At 38.0% G+C, this 26,466-nt stretch overlaps 2 protein-coding genes across 3 annotated transcripts in view; one reads left to right on the top strand and one right to left on the bottom strand.

The window, feature by feature from the left end:
* The first annotated feature begins 3,156 nt into the window (after positions 1-3,156).
* On the top strand, positions 3,157-10,032 carry casq2 (calsequestrin 2). 2 transcript variants are annotated; one of them, XM_052143225.1, is made up of 12 exons: positions 3,157-3,322; positions 3,509-3,767; positions 4,742-4,826; positions 5,058-5,158; positions 5,331-5,442; positions 5,876-5,949; positions 7,094-7,224; positions 7,336-7,381; positions 8,606-8,660; positions 8,800-8,900; positions 9,043-9,117; positions 9,343-10,032. In XM_052143225.1, the coding sequence occupies exons 2-12, from the start codon at positions 3,531-3,533 to the stop codon at positions 9,595-9,597; spliced, it is 1,272 nt and encodes a 423-aa protein (XP_051999185.1). In that variant the 5' UTR covers positions 3,157-3,322; positions 3,509-3,530; the 3' UTR covers positions 9,598-10,032. The 2 variants fall into 2 exon arrangements, with proteins under 2 accessions (XP_051999185.1, XP_051999186.1); XM_052143226.1 differs by having other exon boundaries at positions 3,160-3,326.
* Positions 10,033-12,202: 2,170 nt separating this feature from the next.
* The window catches only part of LOC127654640 (vang-like protein 1), a 57,400-nt gene continuing 43,136 nt past the window's right edge, over positions 12,203-26,466 (bottom strand). Inside the window, exons 4-9 of the mRNA XM_052141869.1 lie at positions 21,059-21,493; positions 19,844-20,019; positions 18,611-18,744; positions 15,116-15,251; positions 14,803-15,037; positions 12,203-13,903 (exon numbers count right to left, since the gene is read on the bottom strand). Coding sequence (XP_051997829.1) covers positions 13,643-13,903; positions 14,803-15,037; positions 15,116-15,251; positions 18,611-18,744; positions 19,844-20,019; positions 21,059-21,493 — 1,377 coding nt within the window. The 3' untranslated portion in view covers positions 12,203-13,642. The remainder of the gene's footprint in view (positions 13,904-14,802; positions 15,038-15,115; positions 15,252-18,610; positions 18,745-19,843; positions 20,020-21,058; positions 21,494-26,466) is intronic.

Raw genomic sequence — 26,466 nt, 5'->3', positions numbered from 1 at the left:
TCAGTAGCACCTTGGAAAGTGTGAACGGGTACTAGTCAGGTGAAATCACTCTATCATTCTGATTGGATTATAAGAGCAAACTGATTTCTATAAAAGGAGGAAAGAAGTGCTTCCAATCATTGTACTCTTGTTAGCAATGGTTACCTCTAAAGAAAGACTTGCAGCCATCATCACTATGCATCAAAATGGCCTCACATGCAAGGAAATTGCTGCAAAGAATATTGCACCTGAAAGAACCATTTACCAGATCTTCAAGAACTTCAAGGAGAGAGGTTCAACTGCAGTGAAGAAGGCTTCAGGACGTCCCAGAGTGTCCAGCAAGCGCCATGACCGTCTCCTCCTGAGGAGTCAGCTATGGAATCGTGTCACCACCAGTGCAGAGCTTGCTCAATATTGGCAGCAGGTTGTGTGAATGCATCTGCACGCACAGTGAGGCAAAGACTTTTGGACAATGGACTGGTGTCAAGAAGGGCAGCAAAGAAGTCACTTCTTTCCAAGAAAAACATTCTGCAGGAAGTACAAGGATTGGACAGCAGAAGACTGGTGCAAAGTTATTTTCTCTGATGAAGCCCCCTTCCGACTGTTTGGGACATCTGGAAAATCAATAGTCCGTAGAAGAAAAGGTGAACGCTACCATGAGTCCTGTGTCATGCCAAAAATGAAGCATCCTGAGACCATCCATGTGTGGGGTTGCTTTTCATTTTCCCAAAAACACTGCCATGAATAAAGAACGGTATCAAAGCATCCTGCAAGAGCAACTTCACCCAACGATCCAGGAGCAATTTGGTGATGATCTGTGCATTTTCCAGCATGATGGAGCACCATGTCACAAGGCAAGAGTGACAATGAAGTGGCTCGGTGATCATTACATTGAAATTTTGGATCCGTGTCCAGGCAACTCCCCGGATCTTAATCCCATAGAGAACCTGTGGTCAATCCTCAAAAGGCGAGTGTACAAGCAGAAGCCCACAAATTGTGATCAACTCCGAAAACTAATAAGGCAAGAATGGGTCGGCATCAGACAGGATTTGGCCCAGAAGCTAATATCCAGCATGCCAGAGCAAATTGCAGAGGTTATGAAGAACAAGATTCAACACTGTAAATATTGACTCTTTGCATATATTGAATGTTTTTGCCAATAAAAGCCTTTAAAACTTGTGAAATGCTCATTGTTTTCCGGTATACCATAGAAACACGTGAAAAAATTATTTACAAATACTGAAGCAGCAAACTTTGCAAAACAAACTTTGTATGTCACTGCCAATACTTTTGGCCACGGCTGTATATATATATTTTACAAGGTAAAATAAATATGCACACAGCATGTGCATCAAATTATACAAAATTTAGAGCAGGCACTTAGTCAAGGTACAGACTAAAAAGTTCAGCTCCTCCAGCTTCCACACTGGAAGTCCCTCTGGACTCTCCTCTTCCATTCACTCTCCCAATCTTCAGAGGAACAGAACTTCAAAATAAAAGTCCACACATGCAAAATAACAAAAAAAAAGTTAAAATAATAAAGGTAAAAACATAAAAACACATATTTTGTTGCTTTTAATATTATACTAATAAAATCAACTAAAAACTAAGCTATAAATAAAGAAAGGTTATTTATATATGTTATTTAATAACTAAAGATTATTTATACCAGGTTGTACCTGGTTTATTGAAGGCCTGCCAATGACTTTTAAAATGACAAATCACAGTTTTGAATTTGGGGTGGCACCTGGTGTGGCGAATCAAATTCTGGGGGTCAGGCCCACCCCATGCCCCCCATCTGGACACACCCCTGATTGTTGGAATGAGTTAACTGATTGAGATTGTGAGACAACAGTCAGTATTGAACTGGTGATGATCTGCTACCTTAAGTATGTTCATCCATTCAGCTATTAGTTTCTGTTCTCGCTGGATCTTCCGTGATCCTTCCCCTGTCAAGTGAAGCATCCGTGAAATGGTGCAATTGCCAATGTTTCGTCTCTCACAACCCACTCTCTAATTTTTTTTGTATGGCTGGTGTACAGATGCAAACTTCGTTTATTCAATTAAAACTTAGTATTAATGTTGATAAGAACCCAGACCTTGTTCTATTGAGGCAAAATCTTTATCATGAGACCAATCAGTCATGCTGGCTAAAGTTTTACTGATCCATGTATTTACTGTATGTCAGCAGATACCTAACATACTGTAGATGTACAGAAGAAGCAATCAAATTAATTATGTGAAATACGTATTGGAGGGCTTGAATTTGTCATCAAGAATTACTATTAATCAAAACAGAAAAAATTATATTTGATATTATCTGCACATATAACCTAATTAAAGGTGCACTAATACGTTTTTGCTAATTAAAAGTTTTACACATAAAGACATGAATAGCATTTTTTTGAAATAAGTTGAAAATGACCCAGTCATATCAGAGCTGTTTAATTTTACATGGAGTGGGTCGCCCCCTCAAGGAAGCTGCAATGTTGACAACACATAACACTGTGTCATGCATGGTAATTAATGGTACCAGTGATGGTACAGTATTGATAAACATGAGTGAGATCCATCAGACAGTCCAAACAGAATGAGTAAAAGTGGAAAGATACAATTTCCAAACAAATGGTCCCTGCTGGAGTGATTAAACAAACACGGATAAGCAGTACGACAACAAACGCCAAGTGCGAGCACAAAGCAGTGTTAAGTCTGATAGATTTTCCAAAATGAAGCAGACTTTTGGCCAGCTATCCCTGTGGAAATTACGTTTCACTGCCCACACCTCACAAATCACTTTATCACATCTACACAAGAGCACAAACACTAGATACCCAGCCAAAAACACAGCTCACACATCCAGAAGTACACAAGTGTCCTGTTACAGTACAGTACAGTACTTGCATTGACTTTTTCACTAACCACAAGCAATCTTTCTGTATCTCATACACACATGTATATGAATATACTGGAAAGAGTGTATTTGCACTTGTTTACATCTGTCCTATGTTTCAGTGAAAATCTTTATATCACTCTTTCCCCCTTTTAGCAACAAAAGCTGTGGTCTAATCAGCCTTCCATAGTACTCTTGTCCCCTTGCTGCCCAAACAGAAGTATTTTTAGCCCTTAAACAACTGGGCTCCTAAAAAAGGATAAGAGGAGCACTGCTATGTAAGGTATCCAGCCTGCTCTCCCCCATCCTATTACCAGCACAATTTATCACACACTCTTTGTCTCTGGTCAGGATAGAAGAAGGCAGAGAGAAAAACTGGGGTTTGCCTGAGGAGAGCTGAATTCTGGAGGAAGGGTACACAAACCCTTGGAAAGAAGGTTAAAAGAAGGCCCTGTAGGTTGGCATTGTAATTATTTCCATGAATTCAATTAACTCTTTCTTTTTTGGACTTAACTTATCTGTCCCTCTACTAGTCCAAGGCTCTCTAAAACCTTGTGGATGTGCATGAATGTTAAAGCAGCCAAGGAGCCATGACCGGGTAGGAGTGTGATTTAACTTTTTTCTTTTCTATTTGGAAAGGTCTTAGCAACTAGTAAAGATCATGCAAACCACCTGGCTCTTGCTACTGGGCTCTCTAGTACTGGCAACCCTTGCCTTTGCCGAGAAGGGTCTTGAGTTCCCACGTTACGATGGAAAAGATCGTGTCCTGGACATAGATGACAAGAACTACCGCAAAGCCCTGAAGAAATATGACATGTTGTGCCTGTTCTACCATGCTCCTCCACCAACCAAAAAAGAGCTGCAGAAACAGTTCCAAATGACTGAACTAGTGCTAGAGGTAAGGGTAAAAAATGAAATCCAGAGAGAATGCGTATTATGAAACAGACGGAATGCATATGAGAGAGGATAATGTTATTTGGAGCAAGCAACATGGTGTTGACTGTAGATTGTGCAGTGGTTATTAAATAAGTATTGTGAAATGTTATATAGGTGGATTTCTGTCTAGAATGATCATGCGTGGTCATCATGCATCATACAATTTTCAAGGCTGTATGTTGCAATAGCTTGCAGCATCAATAATGGAGGAAACATTAGCCAAGTTTAGAAGGCCATAGACTGCAGCTGACTGACTTGTCCATCTTCACATTGCTCTCTGTTTTCAGCTACTGATTAACTGTATCTGGATTACAAAAGATAGCATATTTCATCATTCAGCATGTTAATCAAGCACTTCATGGACACCTGATAGCTTCTAAATATTTGTCATGATACATGGCAGATTTAAGCTTAGGAAATGGTCTTGGGACTGACTGGAGTGTTTTAAAATTCAGCCCATTAAACTACTTCATCATAATGAAACCAGAACACAGAGGGTATTTATGGAAGGAGAGCGCGTCTAAAACGATTACGTAAGCGTGTTCTCATTTATGCTAAATTCATGCCAGGTTCCCAATCTAGACAATACTGCCAATGTGACTCAGCAGCAATGTTTTTCTATTACGCCTTTGATATTCACATAGATATAACATGGTGTATAAAAACAGCTGTTATCTCACTCCTAATAATTCCTTTAGCATGCCTCTCCTATAATTGTATTAGGACTGATGTCTCTGTCTCACGTTGGAGGGCAAACTGCCATCTAATACAAAAAAAAATATTTGAACTGTGAAAGAAACATCAAAGTACCTGTTTGGGACTAACTTTACTTGGAAAATACATAATGTTGCTAATTAAATTTTACTTTAACCTAAACTAATAAAAAAAAAACATGCTTTTACACTACTAATCAGTCAATAATTTGTTTGTCTGCAGTTAGCTGCTCAGGTGTTGGAGGAAAAGGACATTGGCTTTGGAATGGTTGACTCCCAAAAGGATGCAAAGGTTGCCAAGAAACTAGGTAAGGGAGAAACATCTTAAAATTCTCTCACTGGTTGATAAACTTACACAAATGTTTAGCATCAATTGAGATGGAAAAGGGATGTCGATATGAATAGAACCTATTCCACTAATCAGAATATGGCCTTAAAAGTTTGAGCTAATTCCAAATTTTAGAATGCAAGTTAAAACGTAACTCTTATTTTGAGAGATATGTAGAACTTGATGATGATGATGCATGTTTCATTGAAAGGTTTGCACGAGGAGGGCAGCGTCTATGTCTTTAAGGAGGATCGTGTGATTGAATTTGATGGACTGCTCTCTGCAGACACTCTTGTGGAGTTCCTTCTGGATGTAAAGATTACGTTTTTGTCATAAATCCTGACTCTCGTTGCCAAACAGACATCTATTTGTGTAAGTACCTTCCTGTTGTATGTCTATTTAATTTTCTCCTTTCTTTCTTTCTTTCTTTCTTTCTTTCTTTCTTTCTTTCTTTCTTTCTTTCTTTCTTTCTTTCACACTTCAGCTGTTGGACGATCCAGTTGAGGTCATTGATAATGCTCTGGAGTTGCGAGCCTTTGACCGTATGGAAGAACACATCAAACTTATTGGCTTCTTCAAGAGTCAGGACTCTGAACGTGAGTTTGTGTGTGCAATGTGCAAACTAAGAGAGACAGGAGATATTTGAAACCTTTTCAACATTACGGATGTGAAGAGACAATTCTGTCCTTCAGCTGCAGTGGTGAATCTGAATAAATGCCATGTTAGAAACCTTAAGTAGTTTTTAAATGTCTCTATTTTCAAGTTTTGAAACCTTAGGAGCTCTCTTGAGCTTTGCTCTACTCTTTCAAGCTGTCGACAGTTGTTATAAGTGTAGAGGTCAGTTATTTCAGTAGACCAATCTGGTAGGCTAGCATTCCTCCAGCAATGGTTGACTTGAAATCACTGCTGCATTTTTATTAAAAAATAACATTTGAATTTGAAAAGAAAAGTAAGAAAGAAAGAAAGAAAGAAAGAAAAGATAAAAAGCATTCTGTCATAACCCCTTAATTTTCTCTCTGGTTTCATCAGATTTTCTGGCTTTCAATGAAGCAGCTGAACAGTTTCAGCCTTTTATAAAATTTTTTGCAACCTTTGAGAAATCAGTGAGTATTGTTATTTCATGCTATACACATACATACATACATACATACATACATACACACATACATAAATACATACATACACACATAATATTTTAGGCCAAGCAGGAAATTATTATATAGATTCTGAATATAGTTGTAAATCTGAATACAAAGTTATAAATCCTGAAAACATAGCAATAATTCAGAATATGTAATAAAAAATCCAAATTATATAATCCTGATTGCATAAATGTATCACTGAATATATTGTTATATGTGTAAATATGTAGATGTAAATTTGAAAATATAGTTGTAATGCCAAATATATGCTAGATGCTAATCTATATATATTGTTAAAATCCTGAATACACAGTAAATATAAATATCTTTTTTTAATCCAAAAATGTGAAAATAAAGTATTGTATGAATAGATATAAATCTGAATATGTAAAAGTAATTCCTTGTCATAAAACTTGAACTATCCCTTGAAGTTATATTTAGGCTATGCAATATACTGTATAGCCTATATATACAGTAACTTAAAGGGCTAGTTCACACAAAATGAAAATTCTCTCATTAACTCACCCTCGTTCCTCCCCACATGTGCATGACTTTATTTCTTCAGCTAAACACAAAGATTTTTAGAAGAAAATTTCAGCTCTGTAGGTCCTCACAATGCAAGTGAATCTGTACCAATATTTGAAGCTCCAAAATGCACATAAAGACAGCTATAAGTCTATAAGACACTGATAGTTAAATCCATTTCTTCAGAAGCGATATGATAGGTGTGGGTGAGAAAAAGTCACATTTTAAGTCCTTTTAAATTCTCCTTCCTGCCCAGTAGGTGGTGATTTGCACAAAGAATGCGAATCATCTAAAACAAAAGAAGAAGAATGTGAAAGTGGAGATTGACAGTGAAAAGCGACTTAAAAATGTATACATTTTCATTTTTATGTGAACTATTCCTTTAATGCTCAGGTATGTTGAAAAATTATCATAGTAGGCTAGCTATCAAATTTAAGGCAGCGTTTTTATTTTGGTGACTTGTCAAAAAATTCCACATGCCCATGAAATCTTTTGAAAACCATAGTTTGAAAGAAGAATGTGTGTGGCAATTAACAAGCTGCATGTTTTTATCACTATAATTTTTATTGTTTGGGTTTAGGTTGCTAAAGAGTTGACTCTGAAGATGAATGAGGTGGACTTTTATGAGCCCTTCATGGAGGAACCAGTCACCATTCCAGACAAGCCCCATTCAGAGGAAGAGCTGGTGGCCTTCATATCAGAGCACAGGAGGTAAGCAAGGAGGTTAATCCAGTAACATTCTGGAAAGACAAATAGACAGATAAATCACCTTATAATGCTCACTGATATTAGCCTTCACTGACCATTTTAATACCTCCACAGACCAACTCTTAGGAAACTCAGGGCAGAGGACATGTTTGAGACCTGGGTGAGCAATGTTTGACATGTTTCTTAAAGGGATTGTTCACCAGAAAATTACAAATCATTTAGACACATCATGTTGTTCTAAATCAGTATGACTTTCTTCTGCTGAACGCAAAAAAATGTTAGGCAGAGTGCAGCTTCAGTCACCATTCATATTTATTGCATGGAAAAAAAGACTTAGACTTTTAGTCCTTTACATTCTGCCAAACATCTCTGTTCATGATGCCCGGTAGAATGTCATCTGCATTTGGAACAACGTGAGGGTGAGTAAATGATTGTGACGGGAGTTATGGAAAGGAAGCGAGAACCGGCTTGACAATATAAATAATATTCAATTAAGAAATTAAATCAAAAGACACAAACACACACATATGACGGACAGCTGCCTGTAAACGCTCTCTCTCTCTCTCTGTCGCACCACTGTCCGCAGTCAGCCTATATCCCTCTCGGAGGCTTGATTAGCCTGTTAAGGGGCCAGGTGTGTAGAATCCCGACCCGACCCGGCACCGCCCTCCACCCTGTCACATTCCTCCCTCGTTCTCTCAGGCCGGGGAGCACCCAGCATGACGTACATCCCCCCACCCACCCTTTCCCTGTGGGAGAACGTGCCTTACGCCCTATCTGCCGGGCAGATCGGAGGCGTCGTGTTTTCGGGGAACATAAGGGGTCTCCCCCGCCCCTGGCAGCGGGTCTCCCGCTTCAGGCGGTCAGCTAGGAGCCCCTTCTCCCCTCGCGGTCGGCGGCCATTCCTCTGCATCCAGGCGGCCAGGCTCCTCTGTCCCCCAGCAGATGGTGGTGGCTACTCCGTTGGGGTGGATGGTAGCGATGAGAAATCCCTCCTCCTTCCCGGGTTTTGGCACCAGTGGAACGGGACTAATGGAAAGGAGGAGGCGAGAACCGGCTTGACAATATAAATTATATTTAATTAAGAACTTAAACCAAAAGACACAAATACACACATGACAGACATCTGCTCATAACTGCTCTCGCTCTCTCTCTCTCTCTCTCTCTCTCTCTCTGTCGCACCTCCGTCCACAGTCTGCCTTTATCCCTCTCGTAGGCTTGATTAGCCTGTTAAGGGGCTGGGTGTGTAGAATCACGACCTGGCCCGCCCTCTGCCCTATCACAATGATGACAGAACTTTATCCCTTTAAATGAAACTTTTTACTGAATTCTATGATTATTGAATTAAATCAGCTCATTAACATTTAAATATTCTGATTTTCAGGAGGATGATTTGAATGACATTCACATTGTAGCCTTTGCAGAAGAGGAGGACCCTGGTATTTACATTTTGAATACCAAGATTTACAAGATTGATACATAATAAATGCAGCTCTTTATTACATGTTTTGTTTGGTTAAACCATAAATTAAATAAACTTAATGAGCCATGGGCTTGACAATTGAATGTGGTTTTCAGATGGTTTCGAGTTCCTGGAGATTTTAAAGGAAGTGGCCAGAGACAACACACACAATCCAGACCTGAGCATTGTGTGGATCGACCCAGACAACTTCCCATTGGTGAATAAAAGAAGTCTTGATAGATGCATTAACATACATTATATCAAGTCAATTATCCAAAAATAAGTAAATAATAGTAAACCTTTTCTTTCCTCTAAACTAATCTTAATGTATATCCTGGTCATGCTCTTTTCTTCCTTAGCTCATTCCCTACTGGGAGAAGACTTTCAAGATCGATCTCTTCAGACCACAGATTGGTATAGTAAATGTTACAGATGTAAGTGCAATACTTTACTTTTTTAATTGAATGTACACTTTGATCTGAGTAAAACATAATCGGGTGAGTTCATTGTGAAAGGTCTCAGTCTCAGGCTTATGTCTCACTGTCATGTTACCATATTATTATAGGGAAAAAATTAGCTTACTGTACAAAATGTTTCCAATAATAAAAATGTGGTATAATCCTTATATAATTTCCATTGACTCTTGATGACTTTAACAGGCGGACAGTGTCTGGCTGGATATACCTGATGATGAAGATTTGCCTTCACCAGAAGAGTTGGAAAACTGGATAGAAGATGTGCTCTCTGGAACAGTCAACACTGAGGATGATGACGATGATGAAGACAATGATGATGATGTTGATGATGAAGATGACAGTGACATTGATGATGATGACGAGGACAATGATGATAATGATGAAGATGATGAGACTGATGATGATGATGATGATGACGACGACGACGATGATGATTAATTCATAAATTGATAAAACCTTAATCAAATAGAAAAAGTTATTTCTGTCAAGAGAGAGCTATTTTGTGTCTGAATACCTTGACCGTAAAATAATTTTTTACATTTTGTACATCATTGGAAACTATAGTGTTTTGTCCAATTCTTAATGACACAATGATAGATAAAAAAAATTCTAATTATAAGAGTTAAAATTATGTATGATTTAAAGCAGCCTTAAACTGGAAATTGCAAAAGGATTCAAATTAAATATTGCACTTTGTTATTTGTCCTTGAAATTATGTCTTTCTCTTTGAACATAAATTTTGTGAAGGAAATCATTCAATCACAACTAGAAAACTTTTAAAATGCATATAGGAAAGCTTTCTGTATAACTAATGAAGCTCTTTTCTTCATGTACAAGGTAAAAACTTCTGGAATAAATTTCCCCTTAAATATATATGTATATGCAGTTTAATTCTGCATAATCTTTGCATTTTTTATATATATATATTTTCTCTGCATAATATTGTTCATACTTCTTTTCTTACAACCAATGTCTGCTAAAAGGGCAAAGAATAAAAAAATAGCTTTTTGGCTAACAATCAGTATGTTTTACCAACTTCTGCCACAAGAGGCCTTTCTGCCCATCCTTGTGAGAAGTCCTAAAGGACAAAGTGAAAAAATATCTTATGCTGAAAGCTTAATTCTTAGTAATTATGAATAACAGTTTTATATTTTTGTCTTCTCTCTAAACTTTTCAGAAACATTTAGTGTGTTTTTTGAAGGGTGCCTGTTAATGAATGAATAATGTCAGGTTTGATGGGGAAAGTAGAATTAAAAAGAAATATGTGAAGCCCTGTGGGGTAAAATGAGCCAGGGGGTAAATGCTGTCACTTAGTCTTAGAAACTGAACATCATTTTTGGCACATACGTTTTTAAATTCAGAAATGGCCATTTTCATGCCTGTATTTGCAAAGAGCACACAAGAAACATTAAACATTTCTTATGATAAAACCATATATATATATATATATTTTTTTTTTGCATATCAAAATTTGTTTTCTATATGGCAGGTTTTATGTTCAAGTATATTAGACAAGATTTGCTTTATCAATATTTTTACTGATTTTGAAAGTTTATCTGGATTTGTTTTTTAAAGATTGAAGATAAGAAGTTCAAGTTATAATGAATGACATTTTGTAGAGATAATAAGTTGGGAAAATTGTAATTGTACGTGGTCAAATCAAAGTACTTCTTCAGCAGAATGACTTATGATCTCAGAGGCCTTTTCCACGTATATAGGCCATTGAGGTTGAACAGGATTGATCGTTCCATCTTATTTTTAATGCATGTATTTTAGTTACCCAGCCAAACCAGTCTCTTTAGGTCACAGAACCTAACTACTTATTTGTCAACATTTAAAAAGCAGCAGAATGACTAACTTAGTTCAACATCATGACCACCAATCCAGTCTACCACAAAACTGGTTTGAGACAGTTTCTGAGTTCACTTTGCAGATCTAATTAAAGGTCAACTTTGATGGGGAGCATCTGTGAACACCAATCTTCAGGTCTCTCCACAGAGTTTCTGTAGGTCTCAAGTTCTATAGATTTTGTCTAGGCAGGTCAGTTCACTCCAGGCAGGAGTGTCATAAACATTTTACTTAAGATTGCATTCTGTCTAATCCCCATTCAGAAACCTTAGTCCTGTAGAGATCTTCTGAATGACCAGTTAGTCACTGTCCACCTTTTGACTAAGGCTTTTCTCAGAGTGCCCATGGTGCCTGGAAACTCCAAACTATTCTGTTAGATGCTAATGAACAAAGTGTCCCAAAGTTTACCAAACATGTAATTTGTTGCTAGTGTTTTATAAGTTTGAATAGAGACTTTGTGGCTTGGGGTTTACTCTGAAATGCACTGTGAACAATGAGCACCCAATATAAACCTGTTAAAAAGAGTAGATGGGAGACATTGATTTAGACTCCTGAAAATGTCTATATTAATCATACAATATATTTCACTTGACAAGACATGATGCATGTGATGGGTCCTTAAAAAAATAGAGAATATCCAATTTGTTAAAGAATAAAACAGAAAACCACAAAGAATATCATTGCTGTTCACTTTCTGATAATGTGTGCTTAAGAATTTGGTATTGGCTATTTATAACAAAGATGGCTCAACTTTAGGATTGACCTTAGCTCTAGTTCAAAGACCAAACAGTCATCTAAAAATAGCATGGGTTTTTACTTTTTACAATTTCTCAATAAAATAAATAGATGACCAATCAATGAAATTCATACTTTGATGAGCAGGTTCAGAGGTTTAAGGCTGCACAATTAATCAGCCAGATCAAAATCAGAATATTAATCTGCAGCATTGGTCATTTGTCTCAAAATAAATCCTCATTATGAATAGTTTAGACAAATCTACACAATTCATTTCATGGGGATTCAACTGGCCAAAAATATTTTATATTTTCATATCCACAGAGGAAATTATAGTTATTACAGTAATAAGGAAAATCAGCCAGAATTATTTCATTATATAAACATATATCCACATGCCAGGGTGTAAACAAAGCAACTGTGAGCTACAAACACTAAAAACTTAAATAAATACATATAGTATGGCATATGAAATATTCAATTTTTATAATATATACAGATACATGGGGGGATGGCTCTGAATCAGAAGACAACAAATTCCAGCCTAAAATTTACTAAGAATCCGCAACTAAATATATTCTTGCTGAAAACATTATACTACACTTGATTTTTTTGTTTTTTTCTTCCAACATCCAGTGTTTTACAATTAAGAATTTGAGATTCCCAAGTGTTTGGGTAGCAAACAATTCCACTTTTTGTTCCACCAACAAACAAAACACAGAAATCGGCCAATTAATTTGATTTCTGGTGAGGACCTCCCAAGTTTTTTTTTATTCCACTGACACACTGAAGTAAAGCACTGACACTTCTGTTGTTCTGTTCCATCTTTAAAGGTGATTCTGCCATTTCAAACTCTTAAAACTGAACAAGTTTAATTTGCATTACGTTTTACAATGTAGGAAAATCTAATACAACACAATCTTCCCTTATCAATACAAAAGAAAACATATATTATCCTTTGAGAAACAATGTACAGAGCAGTAGAAAAAAGGCATGACAGTTTGTTCTTTTTTGTGCTTTAATAAGCAAGGAAATGTAAATCTTTAGGCAGCATTAATGTGCTTGTGATTTATAAACATGTGTTGTTGCTTTCACAATGATGCGCACACACACGCAGACACACACACACACACACACACACACACACACAAACGCACTACAAAATAAATTAAATGTAAAAAATTACTAAATCACAATTTAGCACAAAGGAGGAGATGAAAGGCAAATCACACTTTATTCATGACAAAGGAAAAGCTGATTTATTTTGGAAAATATTTACCCAATATACTGTATATAACGGTGGTAAAATTTTAATAATCCTGAGGACTAAAAATGGTCATGTATGTTTGGCAAAGCACATACAGCAGCTCCAATAAGTGTCCATTGTGATTGGACTATTACGGCAATGGTGATGAATGATGTTTCCGACCTTGATCTTGTGATCAATCATGCTCTTTTTGTGTAGTGGTCAATGTACACAAAAAAAATCTCTCTCTCTCTCTCTCTCTCTCTCTCACACACACACACACACACACACACACATACGTGTGTGCGCAGATATGCTAAATAACATCTACCTGCAAAAAAACAAAACTCTAGCCATTTTGCCTCAGTCTGTTGCTAAACACATTATGTAATTAGTATTTGCTCTTTGCACAGTGTAACATACAGACAAATAGCACAAATGCACAATCACACCTGCCAGCACTAGGTAATGCAATACATACAAGGTTTTTTTTTTTTTGTTCTTGGCAATAACAAATATTGTATCAAAATACATACAGTATGTAAAATGCCATTTATAAATTGTGAGAAAGTGAAAAAGAATTTAAAACAAACTAGAACTAGTCCAAAATTTACATGTGTAGAAAACCAAATGGACAAAGAAAAATGTAATCCATCAGACGGAGGTCTCAGACTGCAGTTGCAGTACAAACTTGTGGGATTTGGGGTGGACAAATTCCTCGCTGAGTTTGAGGTGAGGGATAGCTTTGCTAGTGACCACCAAGCTGAAGTCAGATGATTTGAGCTGGAACTCAGTGCCATGACGGAGAGGACTGGTGACAGATGCCTCGCTGACCAATGTCCACTGCCTGGCCTGCAAGCACTCTCTCCCATACTGCAGTGTGGGCCCAGCAACCAGATAGCTCTCTAGAAATGCCTTGCAAGAAACAAAAGCACACAGATCTGTTTACCAATATCTGTTTTTTGTTATTAAAGTTGATTATTTTTAATATTGTTGATTGATTAATAGGCTTTTTATTTAATAGGCTACCACATTTGTGTTGAGAAATATTTTTGAAAAGAACATACAGCCCCATTTAAGAAAATAATGACAGGCTAGCATTCATCATCTTTTTTATTTCACGGAAGAAAGGAAGTCATATCGGTTTGGAACAGTATGATGGTGAGTATTTAAAAATGTATGGATCCCTATTGAATCACTGATAATTAATTTAGCTCTTATTCAAGAGGTTTTCCCAAACACTTTTGAAAGTTCCATCCACACCAATGTTTTTTTTGTCTGCGAAGGAGCAACGTCAGAAAAGGGAACACCGGTAGCACAACCTGTTCATACTGGGAGTATGTGAAGTTCACACTAAGGCCTTCGTAACTACTATGTTTCTTTCTTTCTTTCTTTCTTTCCTTCTTTCTTTCTTTCTATCTATCTATCCATCCATCCTTTATGTGCTTTTTGGACCTTCAAAGTTCTGGACAACATTTACTGAATGAACCTACAGAGCTGAGATATTCTTCTAAAAATCTTATTTTTTGCATTCTGCAGAAGAAAGAAAGATATACTCATTTTGGATGGCATGAGGGTGAGTAAATTATGAGGAAATGTTTGTGATTGTGTCTGTGAAGAGTCTGTGATTGAAAATTAAGCAATGCAGAAAATTGTGGGGGGAAATAAACAGATTCTAAGCATTTGAATGTGTTAGCATCTCTATAATAGGAAAGTTTTTGGTCATGCAGAGAATGTAAGTAGTCAAAAAGAATACAATTGTGTATGTATCTGTGTGTGAAAGTGTGAGAAATTACTGTATGTTTGTGTCCCACCTTTGGGGTCATGTTGTTTGTGATGCAGAATGCAAGGTGGGCCTGGATGCTGTCCATGCTGTGGCAGTGCTGCTGGCGGATGGTTCGTAGGTACTTCTGCAGTGCTTGTGCCATGGATGGAAAGATGGCTTGTGCTGCCTCACGAGGATCCATCTCATCTCCTGGCTGTTTCTTTTTCTCTTCCTCCTGCAGCCGTCTAACATGTGTAAAAGCCTCCTCTACTGCCACCACCAGTCTAAAAAGAGACAATTTGGTATATTACCTGCTGAATAAAACATCTTACAAACTCTCTCTCTATCTCCACTTCCCCTACCGTGCCCTGCGTTTCCGGACTCTTCTCTCATGCTCTGCTTCCTCGTAGTACAGCTCATTGTGGCTGGTGTCTCTGTGCCGAGCAGCAGCTGCAATTTTAGCACGAGATTGAGCGGTTGCAGCCTCGCTACCAGCACCTGGCAAGATGAAGATTAGCATTAGAATATTAGCCCCAGATAGGATTTGTCTGTAGCTCTTTAAGGTTGGGTGTAGCAATCATTACATTTTATACAGGGAAAGAAAATCACTTTCACTTTGATTAATCATTTCCCATCAGGCTAAGCAAAGTCATGTCTACTACAAAAAGCCCTTTGGCAGCCACACTCACAGCTATAACGATTCAGGTTATGATGATCATACATTATGCATATTAGCTCTGTGTGCATGGTGATAGTGTGAACAGAATAATTTACGCATATTTATCCATATTCAGGCCACAGATATAATTAATAATGCATGGCTAGGGCAGCACCAGAGTAGCAGGGCAGGTCTGTTAACTGTATTATCCCAGCACTGAATCCACCCCTTAGAGCTAGTCTACAAGATATCACCTGTACTGCGGACCAACAAACCATGAGACTGCCATTCTATTAATTGGTAGCTGTAGATTGAAAGGACAATGGCAACAAACATGTACATTACATACACACACATAAATCAAAGACCATTAGTAGAAAAGAAACAACAATTCAGGGTGGAAGAGTCCAGCATAGGTGAAACAAATATTACTGCAGTGAACATATACACACAGACATAATCATGTATTGGGGAGGAGATGATTTTAAACCCTGAAAAAAGAGATGTGGAATTTTCAGGGGAGTATCTTATTCTAAGTGATGCATTATTAATACTCTGACAATTTGTTGAAAGGAAAAAAAAAAGTATGCCCCGCAGATTTTCATTCTACACACACCTTACGCACACACCCTGATGAAAAAGACCCGCTGAAACAGCCTAAGGTGAGAACATGTTTTCTACACTTTTCAAATTTTTATAGCATGCTAAATGCAGAGATGAGTGTATTCTCCATGATATATAGATATATTGATGCAAATCTTTATTTATTGATTTTTTTAGATGAGGTTCTGTGACCTCGTGCACAGTGTAAAATGATTGCATGCACAGCACATGTGAACATCCTACAGTTCAGTGAATTCGTGAAGAGATTTCTAAATGCATTCCACAGTCTGAACTTACAATCGAAAAGATATCTTTTCAGTTTGGCTTTAAACTCTGCAGAAAAAAACAGAATGATAAGTTTATGATTCTTTGTGTGTTTGCATGTGTTTGTTGTGGTATGTTTATCCAATTTCCACATTAAAACTAAAAGCAAAACCATCCAGATATATTTTTATTTGTTCAGAAGTTGCTGTTTCATAGTTCAGGAGACTTAAATGGACAGTTCACCAAAAAATGAAAATGATGTTATCATTTACTCACCACCATACTGTTCCAAACCGATATGACTTCCTTTCTTCAGTGAAATAAAAAAGATGATAAATGCTAGCCTCAGTCATTATTTTCTTAAATAGAGCTGTATGTTCTTTTCAAACATATTTCTCAACACAACTTTAGTAAAGCGTAAGCAGCAAGGTTTATTAAAGGTGTTGCACACTGGAGGCGTCTGGCGGACAACATGGTGCATTTTAAAATTTAAAAAATATTTTATGTGAAGGTATGTACCCACAATTAAAATCCAGAGGCAATTAAAAGCTCAGCTTGCATAGTTTTCCATTAATTTCAAACCAAATCATTATCAAATAAAATAGATTATTTACTATAGTCATTACTGGATGTTATATTGTGTATAGGTATCTCTCTTAGAACCTACACAACATATTTTCAGTTAAAATATGCAGGGGCAGATTTAGGCATGGGCAACATGGGCAGCTGCCCAGGGAGGCATCTTGACAGGGGCGGCACGAGACACCCACACAAAAAAGTGGGTGCCCTGAAGTCCACCATCCATCTTACCTCCAACCACTCACAACCCCAAGCCAATTCAACGGCAGTTATGCCAGTTTCGTACACTAACCTGCAAACTCATCAATGTCACTTTGTTTATTCTTGAAGTACAAAAACCTTTGTAATTTTGGACTGCCATCAGCTCATAATGTGTGTATAATGCTGTGTCCAGGTAGAGGGGCTACAAGACACACCCACTACAAAGCATGCCCACAATAAGTTACGCCCCCTCCAAATAACCGGTGAAATCCTGAGGTCTCTTGGAATAATTGGATGCCACATTCTATATATGCCATATTTATCTGGAGTCCCACAGCAACCCTACACCTATCCATAACACCTAACCACAACCACAAAGATTTAAAAAATGAAAAGTTGGTAAAATCATTAAATATAACGCAATTGTAAAGTTATTTTGAATTCAGTCATAACGGCATATCACTAGGTGGCAACAGGGAGGAGAAATGTGATGAAAATAAAGAGGAGAAGAAGCTAGCAGCATGCTAAGCTAATATGCTAATTGATTAGCTTGAAATCTAACTGGAGAAAACAGAACAGATAAATGTAAAATATATTACAAAGTTTTCTTTGTCATATTTAAAGAGTTAATAGAAAATAAATCATACAACAATTGCATAGGATTTTAAAAGTTTTTGTAGCCAATAAAATAACTTAATGATCCAAAGGGTGCGTTATGTGTAGTGGACATGTCGTGAAGTGGGTGTTCTTGCAGTCTTGTGGGACGCAGACTTGGGTCCATGCCGCGACCAGCTTCAGTCAATGTTATGTCGCCCCCCTTGTGGGTCTCTCAAAGCTATTACGTTAGACTACATTGAATGCCATACAACTGGCAGTAAATTGAAAAGACACAAACTAGGTTTCTAATTTAAATGTCGGCTGATGTTAATATATAGATGCCTCAAAAATTTATCAATAAATAAATTACAGATTAATAAATTATATATTGATATTTTATGAAATTCTATGACATTTTATTGTCCATTATTAATTATGAAGAGAGCAACCTCTGAGCAATAATAATAATCATAATCATAAAAACATTAAAAAGTTTGTCTGGGACACATGGCACTACTGGATTATTTTCATTAGGAGAAAAATCCATGAAGCAGGAGACTTAGAATAGTAATTATATATATATAATTTTTTTAATAATGTTCACTCCAGTCATGTCAGTAGCCTAACTAACTAAAGTTGTTTTATTTTAATGGGGCTGGGCTGCCTTGTTGAGATCACATGACCAGCATTGGTAACTGAAAATCTTTGCTTTTGCATTACCCCTCTAGGTGTCAGTATCACTCCAAGATGGCTCAATCGACCAGTGCAACATAAATACGAAATAACTGAGTGTACATTTAAGCTCTAATTTCTATCAAGGAGACAACTGAGATATTGAAGAAATCTCATTTGTGAGTTTTCTTTATTATGGGCATTCCCAAATGATGCACTTAATTTGCTGTGTCATCCTGATAACACACTATTGACAAATGATTTTGCAGAGATAAGAACTCACCATCCACATTGTAGACTTTAAGTCCAGCCAGATGTTTAGCTGCCCTGGACTTAGCAGCTGTCAATAGGGCAGGGTTGTGGATTGTGAAATCCTTATAATAGTGTTCCAGTATGACCAGAGCTGCTCGCTGTATGCTACAGCATGAGAGAGAGAGAGAGAGAGAGAGAGAGAGAGAGAGAGAGAGAGAGAGAGAGAGAGAGAGAGAGAGAGATGCTGATCAACAAATAATCAAGCAAGTCAGAGACCAAGTTGTGTGTGCTGGACCAATCAGCATTGTGATTCTATTTGCCATGGCTGAATGTAAATTTTCACACCCTGCTGCCATGATACTGCAGACATACTAAACCCCTAGCCTTCTTTCTAGTGTCTTACTAATGTCTCAGCAACAGCCCTTGACTTAATAAGTAACTTAAAGTGTGTATTTTTGTCCCACTAGTGGCACTAAATGGCCCATCTGGTCTGGAAATAAATACACTGGCTCAACTAATGGTGTGAGTTTGGGGAGGACTACCTGTTTGTCAACAGTGGACGATGAGGGAAGTCTTTGAAATGTATAGAAAAAAAGTTTGAATTGATTTTCTTTTTAATGCTGCTTGTGACAGAAATGACACACTTCACCTTTAGAAAACAAAAAACAAACAAACAAAAAAAACAAATGTACTGTCTGTTTGTTTGAACATACATGTAAACTGTACTATACACAAATAATATATTTTCTTGTAGGGGTAGGTTGTCTCTAATCGTTTTAATTTGCTTTATATAAAGTCAATAGAAGTCTATTGTATGTTATCATTTAGGTAGAAAAATAAAATGTATGTATGTGTATTTTGGTGTGTGTGAGTGTGTGACCAATGATGACATTGTTTGACTGCAGCAATAGCACTAAAACTGAAGGCTGAATCATAAATGTGCAGCCAATGAAAGAATGAGAGCAAGAACAAAGGAACGTGATGGGCAGGAGAGAGGAAGGGAGAGGGGAAGCCACTGAGGGCAGAGTTGGGAGTGTCTGTAATGGAGTGATTAATGGTCTTCTTTCCCTTGGCCCAAACTCAGCTCATTGATAATGCATTAAATAGTGCGCAGACAAACATACACACAGTTTTGTATATACAGTACATAAACCATATAATATCTCAGCAGAAGAGCAGCTCAGCCTTAGAATCAGTGTTGTTTAGTCAACCTAAAAAACTGACTTCTGCTTTTCACAGCTGCACACATATACACACTCCGCACCTAAGTAGTCCCAGGTTGTAGTGGTGAGTCTCTCCATCAGTGGATCGCACGACGCAAAGAGAAAAGCAAGGCCGCAGATGCCGGATCTCCAGCAGCACTACTGCCAGGTAATGGATGAACAGCAGAGCATCCACCAATGACACTGCAAACTGCACTATGCCCTGGTAGTTCTCATCCTGTCCAGCACACATAGTAAAATTATAAGAGCTTTAGGAATAGTTCACCCAAAAATGAATATGCTGTCACCATTTACTCACCCTCATGCTATCCCAGATGTGTATTACTTTCTGTCTTCTGTTGAACACAAACAAAGATTTTTAGAAGAATATTTTAGCTCTGGAGTTCCTCACAATGCAGGCGAATGGGTCCCAAAATCTTTATGATCCAAAGTGCACATAAAGGCAGCATTAAAGTAATCCATAAGACTTCTGAAGCATTATAATAGGTGTGGGTGAGAACCAGATTTTTTTTAGTCCTTTTTTGTTAGAAATTCTCCTCCCTCCCTAGTAGGTGGTGATATGCACAAAGAATGCAAATCGCCAAACACAAAAGTAGAAAAATGTGAAAGTGGAGATTTATTTAAAAAAAAGGACTTAAATATTTACCTGTTTCTCACCCACACCTATCATATCACTTCTGAAGATATGGATTTAACCATTGGAGTCATGAGGATTACCATTATGTCCTTTTGGAGCTTAACATTTTGGTATCCATTCACTTGCATTGTGTGCACCACCAGAGCTGAACTTGTCTTCTAAAGATCTTAATTTGTGTTCAGCAAAAGAAACAAAGTCAAAAACAACTGTGATGGCGTGAGGGTGAGTAAATGATGACAGCATTTTCATTTTTGTGTGAACTATCCCTTTAAAGAATGTTAATACCTAAAATCCATTTAACTGTGAACAATTTCTATAACTCATGGCAATATGCAATTAATACACTTATGTTATACAATTATTTTATCAAGTAATATCGTTCAGTTGTAGGCTTGTAACATGTAAATATCAAAGATCATTCAGGTGGCTCATTAATATAGAATTCAATTGATGTGTGATCACTTCAATCACATCAATTTTAATGTTCATTTTAAATTTTGAATGTGGTTCATCCAATCTGATTGTGCAGCCAAAGCCATAAAAAAAGAATTGTTACAATCACAGTCCCACAAATATCATAATGACTATTTATGGTTGCTACACACCCATTTGCCCATACCTGTGAGTCCAAGATGCGCACTCCAAAGAACAGCCAATAGGAGAGCAGCAAGAGAAGCGTTAGCAACCCCAGCAGGGCACGGAACACTGCAATCCTGGGAAGTGAGGCTCTTGCAGGACGCACAAACAACGCCCAGCCGGCCAGCAGCAGAATAAGGAGCTTGAAAGCAAGTGAAAGAAACAGGCCCTCGCAGGCTGTGCCGCAAGCCTGTAGACGCTCCGGCCACACCAGCTGGGGAAGCACCAGGAAGGCCAGGGGGGTGACCAGGACCAGCAGGCCAAGGAAGAGGGTGAGGACCAAAGGAAGGAAGCGTATACAGTTCAACTTCTCTGCTGGAGTTTCCGTCTCCTTTCCGAAGCCAGCCAAATCCTCTTGAGACAAGCTGTGGTCTGAGGTTCCAGTGACTGCTGTGGTAGTCTCGCCCCAGTTGTCATCCTGTCATCCAAGAGGTGGGAGGGGAACAGCATTAAAAATGTAACACCCACATAATAAATTAATGATAGGCCAATATATCGGTCAGGGTGATTATTGATCACCTGTTATTTGGCCATTTTCAACTGGCTGATTTGCAGAAGTGGTCATTCAACCTGGTAGTGTCAGTTCCAAAATCTATCGAAAGCCTTGTCAATATATAGAGCACTTTTTTTTGTGTGTGTGTGTGTGTGTTAGTACACTTTTGAGCAAACATTGTAAAGAGGTGAATAATTAGCATTTTCTTAAATTAATTGTTCTTTTATTTGATTTTCTATCATTAAATTGTATTGTACATTTTGTCATTTTATCAACCATTAGCAGCCACGCTCGACCACTATGAAAAATTCAACACAACCAAGGCCAGCACTAGGACCAATCATAAAGAATGAATAAACTTCCTTTCCCTGCCTGTTAGTGAGATGACATATCTGCTTACATGCTAATGCAGACAGACAGTATGGAAGTACCCAGGTCTCCCTCATCAGCATATAATAATGCCAAACACTCAAAACTCACATACATCTGCATATAAATGAACTTGAGTTCTAAGAGACAACATAATAACAAATGAGAATTTTTAAATGCAAACAACAGGGCGTCTATACTCCACTAGAATGTGAAATGCAAAGCAAGTTAGAATTCCATTATAGATTTTCCTGCACTAAAGACTGTAAAACATCCCCAGCTATTTATATATTAATTTATGCATTTGTTTGTTTGATTTTCTGAGTAGAGACTACAGGTGGTATGGTAATGCAGTTTAGCCAATTAAATTTGGATAGAGAACATTTTTCATTCCATATAAATGACAGCAATGCTATTATCATAATAATAATAAAGGATGTAAATGACGGAGAGGAAAATTTAGGAATTACTGGTGAGTGAGAAGAATAATGGCAGAAAAGAATATTTCAGAATCAGCTTTTGGTGCATTTTTGTTTTAAAAAAAAGAGAAAACCTTCCCTTTCCAATCTACACATAGTTGAAGCGTGGGACAACTCTTGTGCAAAAATACTGTAGCTTAAAATGTAATCATCAGAAGTGAGGAAATGACAGATGGAAAAGGTTACAGAAGTGTATTGCATTGTGGAAACCCAAACACAGATGCACTATAACTTTTAGAATTAAAAGGGCTGGCTTTGCTATTATAAAGTGGCAATAAAAATGATGTAAACCTTTTGGAATTAGCTGGTTTTCTGCATTAATTGGTCCTAAAATGTGATCTAAACTTCATCAAAGCCACAAGTATAAACAAACACAATGTGCTTAGTTTACAACACACAAACAATTATAATCTTTTATGTCTATATTGAACATATCCCATTAAACATTCACAGTGCTGAGGAAAAAGTAAATGAACCCTTGGATTTAATTTCTGGTCGATTCTCTTTTGGCAGCAATAACCTCAACCAAGCATTACTTTCGCTGCAGATTAGACCTGCACAGTGATCAGATGGCATTTTGGACCATTCTTCCTTCCAGAACAGCTTCAGGTCTACCATGTTCTTAGGATGTCTGGTGAGAATTTGGATTTTTGTTATTGTTTTTTTAAAGCCATTCTGTAGTGGCTATACTTCAGTGTTTAGGGTCATTGTATTGCTACATCATCCAACTTCTACTGAGCTTCAGCTGGCGCACAGTCATCCTGACATTATCTTGTAGGATATCTAGATAAACATTTTTCCCTCAATGATGGCAAGCGGTCCAGGCCCTGAAGCAGCAAAGCAGCTCCAAATCATGATACTCCCTCCACTGCACTTCACCGTTGGGAAGATGTTTTCATGTTGGTATGTGGTGCCATTTTTACACAATATATAGTGCTGCATGTTCTTCGCAAACAATTCAACCTCAGTTTCATCAGTTTACAAAACATTTTCCCAGTAGCGTTGTAGAGTGTGTGTTTGTGTGTATGTATATAACAATATAACAATATACAGTGGGTACGGAAAGTATTCAGACCCCCTTAAATTTTTCACTCTTTGTTATATTGCAGCCATTTGCTAAAATCATTTAAGTTCATTTTTTTTCCTCATTATTGTACACACAGCACCCCATATTGACAGAAAAACACAGAATTGTTGACATTTTTGCACATTTATTAAAAAAGAAAAACTGAAATATCACATGGTCCTAAGTATTCAGACCCTTTGTTCAGTATTTAGTAGAAGCACCCTTTTGATCTAATACAGCCATGAGTCTTTTTGGGAAAGATGCAACAAGTTTTTCACATCTGGATTTGGGTATCCTCTGCCATTCCTCCTTGCAGATCCTCTCCAGTTCTGTCAGGTTGGATGGCAAACGTTGATGGACAGCCATTTTCAGGTTTCTCCAGAGATGCTCAATTGGGTTTAAGTCAGGGCTCTGGCTGGGCCATTCAAGAACAGTCACAGAGTTGTTGTGAAGCCACTCCTTCGTTATTTTAGCGGTGTGCTTAGGGTCATTGTCTTGTTGGAAGGTGAACCTTCGGCCCAGTCTGAGGTCCAGAGCACTCTGGAGAAGGTTTTCGTCCAGGATATCCCTGTACTTGGCCACATTCATCTTTCCCTTGATTGCAACCAGTCGTCCTGTCCCTGCAGCTGAAAAACACCCCCACAGCATGATGCTGCCACCACCATGCTTCACTGTTGAGACTGTATTGGACAGGTGATGAGCAGTGCCTGGTTTTCTCCACACATACCGCTTAGAATTAAGGCCAAAAAGTCCTATCTTGGTCTCATCAGACCAGAGAATCTTATTTATCACCATCTTGGAGTCCTTCAGGTGTTTTTTAGCAAACTCCATGCAGGCTTTCATGAGTCTTGCACTGAGGAGATGCTTCCGTCGGGACACTCTGCCATAAAGCCCTGACTGGTGGATGGCTGCAGTGATGGTTGACTTACTACAACTTTCTCCCATCTCCCGACTGCATCTCTGGAGCTCAGCCACAGTGATCTTTGGGTTCTTCTTTACCTCTCTCACCAAGGCTCTTCTCCCCCGATAGCTCAGTTTGGCCGGACGGCCAGCTCTTGGAAGGGTTCTGGTCGCCCCAAACATCTTCCATTTAAGGATTATGGAGGCCACTGTGCTCTTATGAACCTTAAGGGCAGCAGAAATTTTTTTGTAACCTTGGCCAGATCTGTGCCTTGCCACAATTCTGTCTCTGAGCTCTTCAGGCAGTTCCTTTGACCTCATAATTCTCATTTGCTCTGACATGCACTGTGAGCTGTAAGGTCTTATATAGACAGTTGTGTGGCTTTCCTAATCAAGTCCAATCAGTATAATCAAACACAGCTGGACTCAATTGAAGGTGTAGAACCATCTCAAGGATGATCAGAAGAAATGGACAGCACCTGAGTTAAATATATGAGTGTCACAGCAAAGGGTCTGAATACTTAGGACCATGTGATATTTCAGTTTTTCTTTTTTAATAAATGTGCAAAAATGTCAACAATTCTGTGTTTTTCTGTCAATATGGGGTGCTGTGTGTACAATAATGAGGAAAAAAATTAACTTAAATGATTTTAGCAAATGGCTGCAATATAACGAAGCGTGAAAAATGTAAGGGGGTCTGAATTCTTTCCGTACCCACTGTATATATCACATCTGTTATTATAAATATCTACCCCTTCACACACATCTGAAAATGAATGGCAACACTATAGTATATAGCACACATAACTTCACGCTATGTATACTGTACGTAATTCAATTCAGTGCAATTGCCTCTAACTGTTCAGTTTGTATAGTGTGTAATGTGTATTGTGAAACATGCAAACTGTGTAAACATCTGTGTATTGTTATTCTGTATAGAGTTACAGTATATTGTAATTCTGTACAGTGCTATATTGCTATTCTGTATAGTGTTATGTTGTTATTCTATATAGTGTTATATTGTATATTTCTAATTGTCATTCTGTACACTGTTATATTGTTATTGTGTACATTGTGTACATTGAGTGTACTTACAGTGCATCTGGAAAGTATTCACAGCGCTTCACTTTTTCCAAATTTTGTTATGGTAAATGGTCTGCACTTATATAGCGCTTTTTTTATTAACCTTAGATGTTACCAAAGCGCTTTACACTATGTCCCAATCACCCATCCGCACTAGCCTGCCATTGGGAGCAACTCAGGGTTCAGTGTCTTGCCCAAGTACACTTCAGCATGTGGAGCCATGTGGGCCGGGAATGACAACGAGAAAGAAGTTTGTTTGAAATCTTTGCAAATTTATACAAAATAAACCCCCCCCCCAAAAAAATCACATGTACATAAGTATTCACAGCCTTTGCTCAATACTTTGTTGAAGCACCTTTGGCACCAATTACAGCATCAAGTCTTTTTGTGTATGATGCTACAAGCTTGGCACACCTATTTTTGGCCAGTTTCTCCCATTCTTCTTTGCAGGACCTTTCAAGCTCCATCAGGTTAGATGGGGAGAGTCGATGCACAGCCATTTTCAGATCTCTCCAGAGATGTTCAATCAGGTTCAAGTCTGGGATCTTGCTGGGCCACTCAACGACATTCACAGAGTTGTCCCATAGCCACTCCTTTGTTATCTTGGCTGTGTGCTTAGGGTTGTTATCCTGTTGGTAGATGAACCTTCACCTCAGTCTGAGGTCCAGAGCGCTCTAGAGCAGGTTTTCATCAATGATGTCTCTGTACATTGCTGCATTTATCTTTCCCTTGATCCTGACTAGTCTCCCAGTTCCTGCCGCTGAAAAACATCCCCACAGCATGATGCTGCCACCACCATGCTTCACAGTAGGGATGGTATTGGCCAGGTGATGAGGTTTCCTCCAGACATGACGCTTGCCATTCAGCCCAAAGAGATCAATCTTTGTTTCATCAGACCATATAATTTTGTTTCTCATGGTCTGAGAGTCCTTCAGGTGCCTTTTGGGGCACTCTAGGTGAAACTCTAGGTGGGCTTTCATGTGCTTTTACTGAGGAGTGGC

This window comes from Xyrauchen texanus, chromosome 14 (assembly GCF_025860055.1).
Source record: "Xyrauchen texanus isolate HMW12.3.18 chromosome 14, RBS_HiC_50CHRs, whole genome shotgun sequence".
NCBI classification, from domain to species: Eukaryota; Metazoa; Chordata; class Actinopteri; order Cypriniformes; family Catostomidae; genus Xyrauchen; species Xyrauchen texanus.
The sequence above is the reverse complement of the archived record's forward strand: the minus strand, read 5'-3'. Positions and strand labels throughout refer to the sequence as shown.

Coding starts and splice junctions, on each gene's coding strand:
- casq2 (XM_052143225.1), top strand. CDS start 3,531: ATGCAAACCACCTGGCTCTTGCTACTGGGCTCTCTAGTACTGGCAACC. Junction 3,768..4,741: donor TGACTGAACTAGTGCTAGAG/GTAAGGGTAAAA, acceptor GTTTGTCTGCAG/TTAGCTGCTCAGGTGTTGGA. Junction 5,159..5,330: donor TTGTGGAGTTCCTTCTGGAT/GTAAAGATTACG, acceptor TTCACACTTCAG/CTGTTGGACGATCCAGTTGA.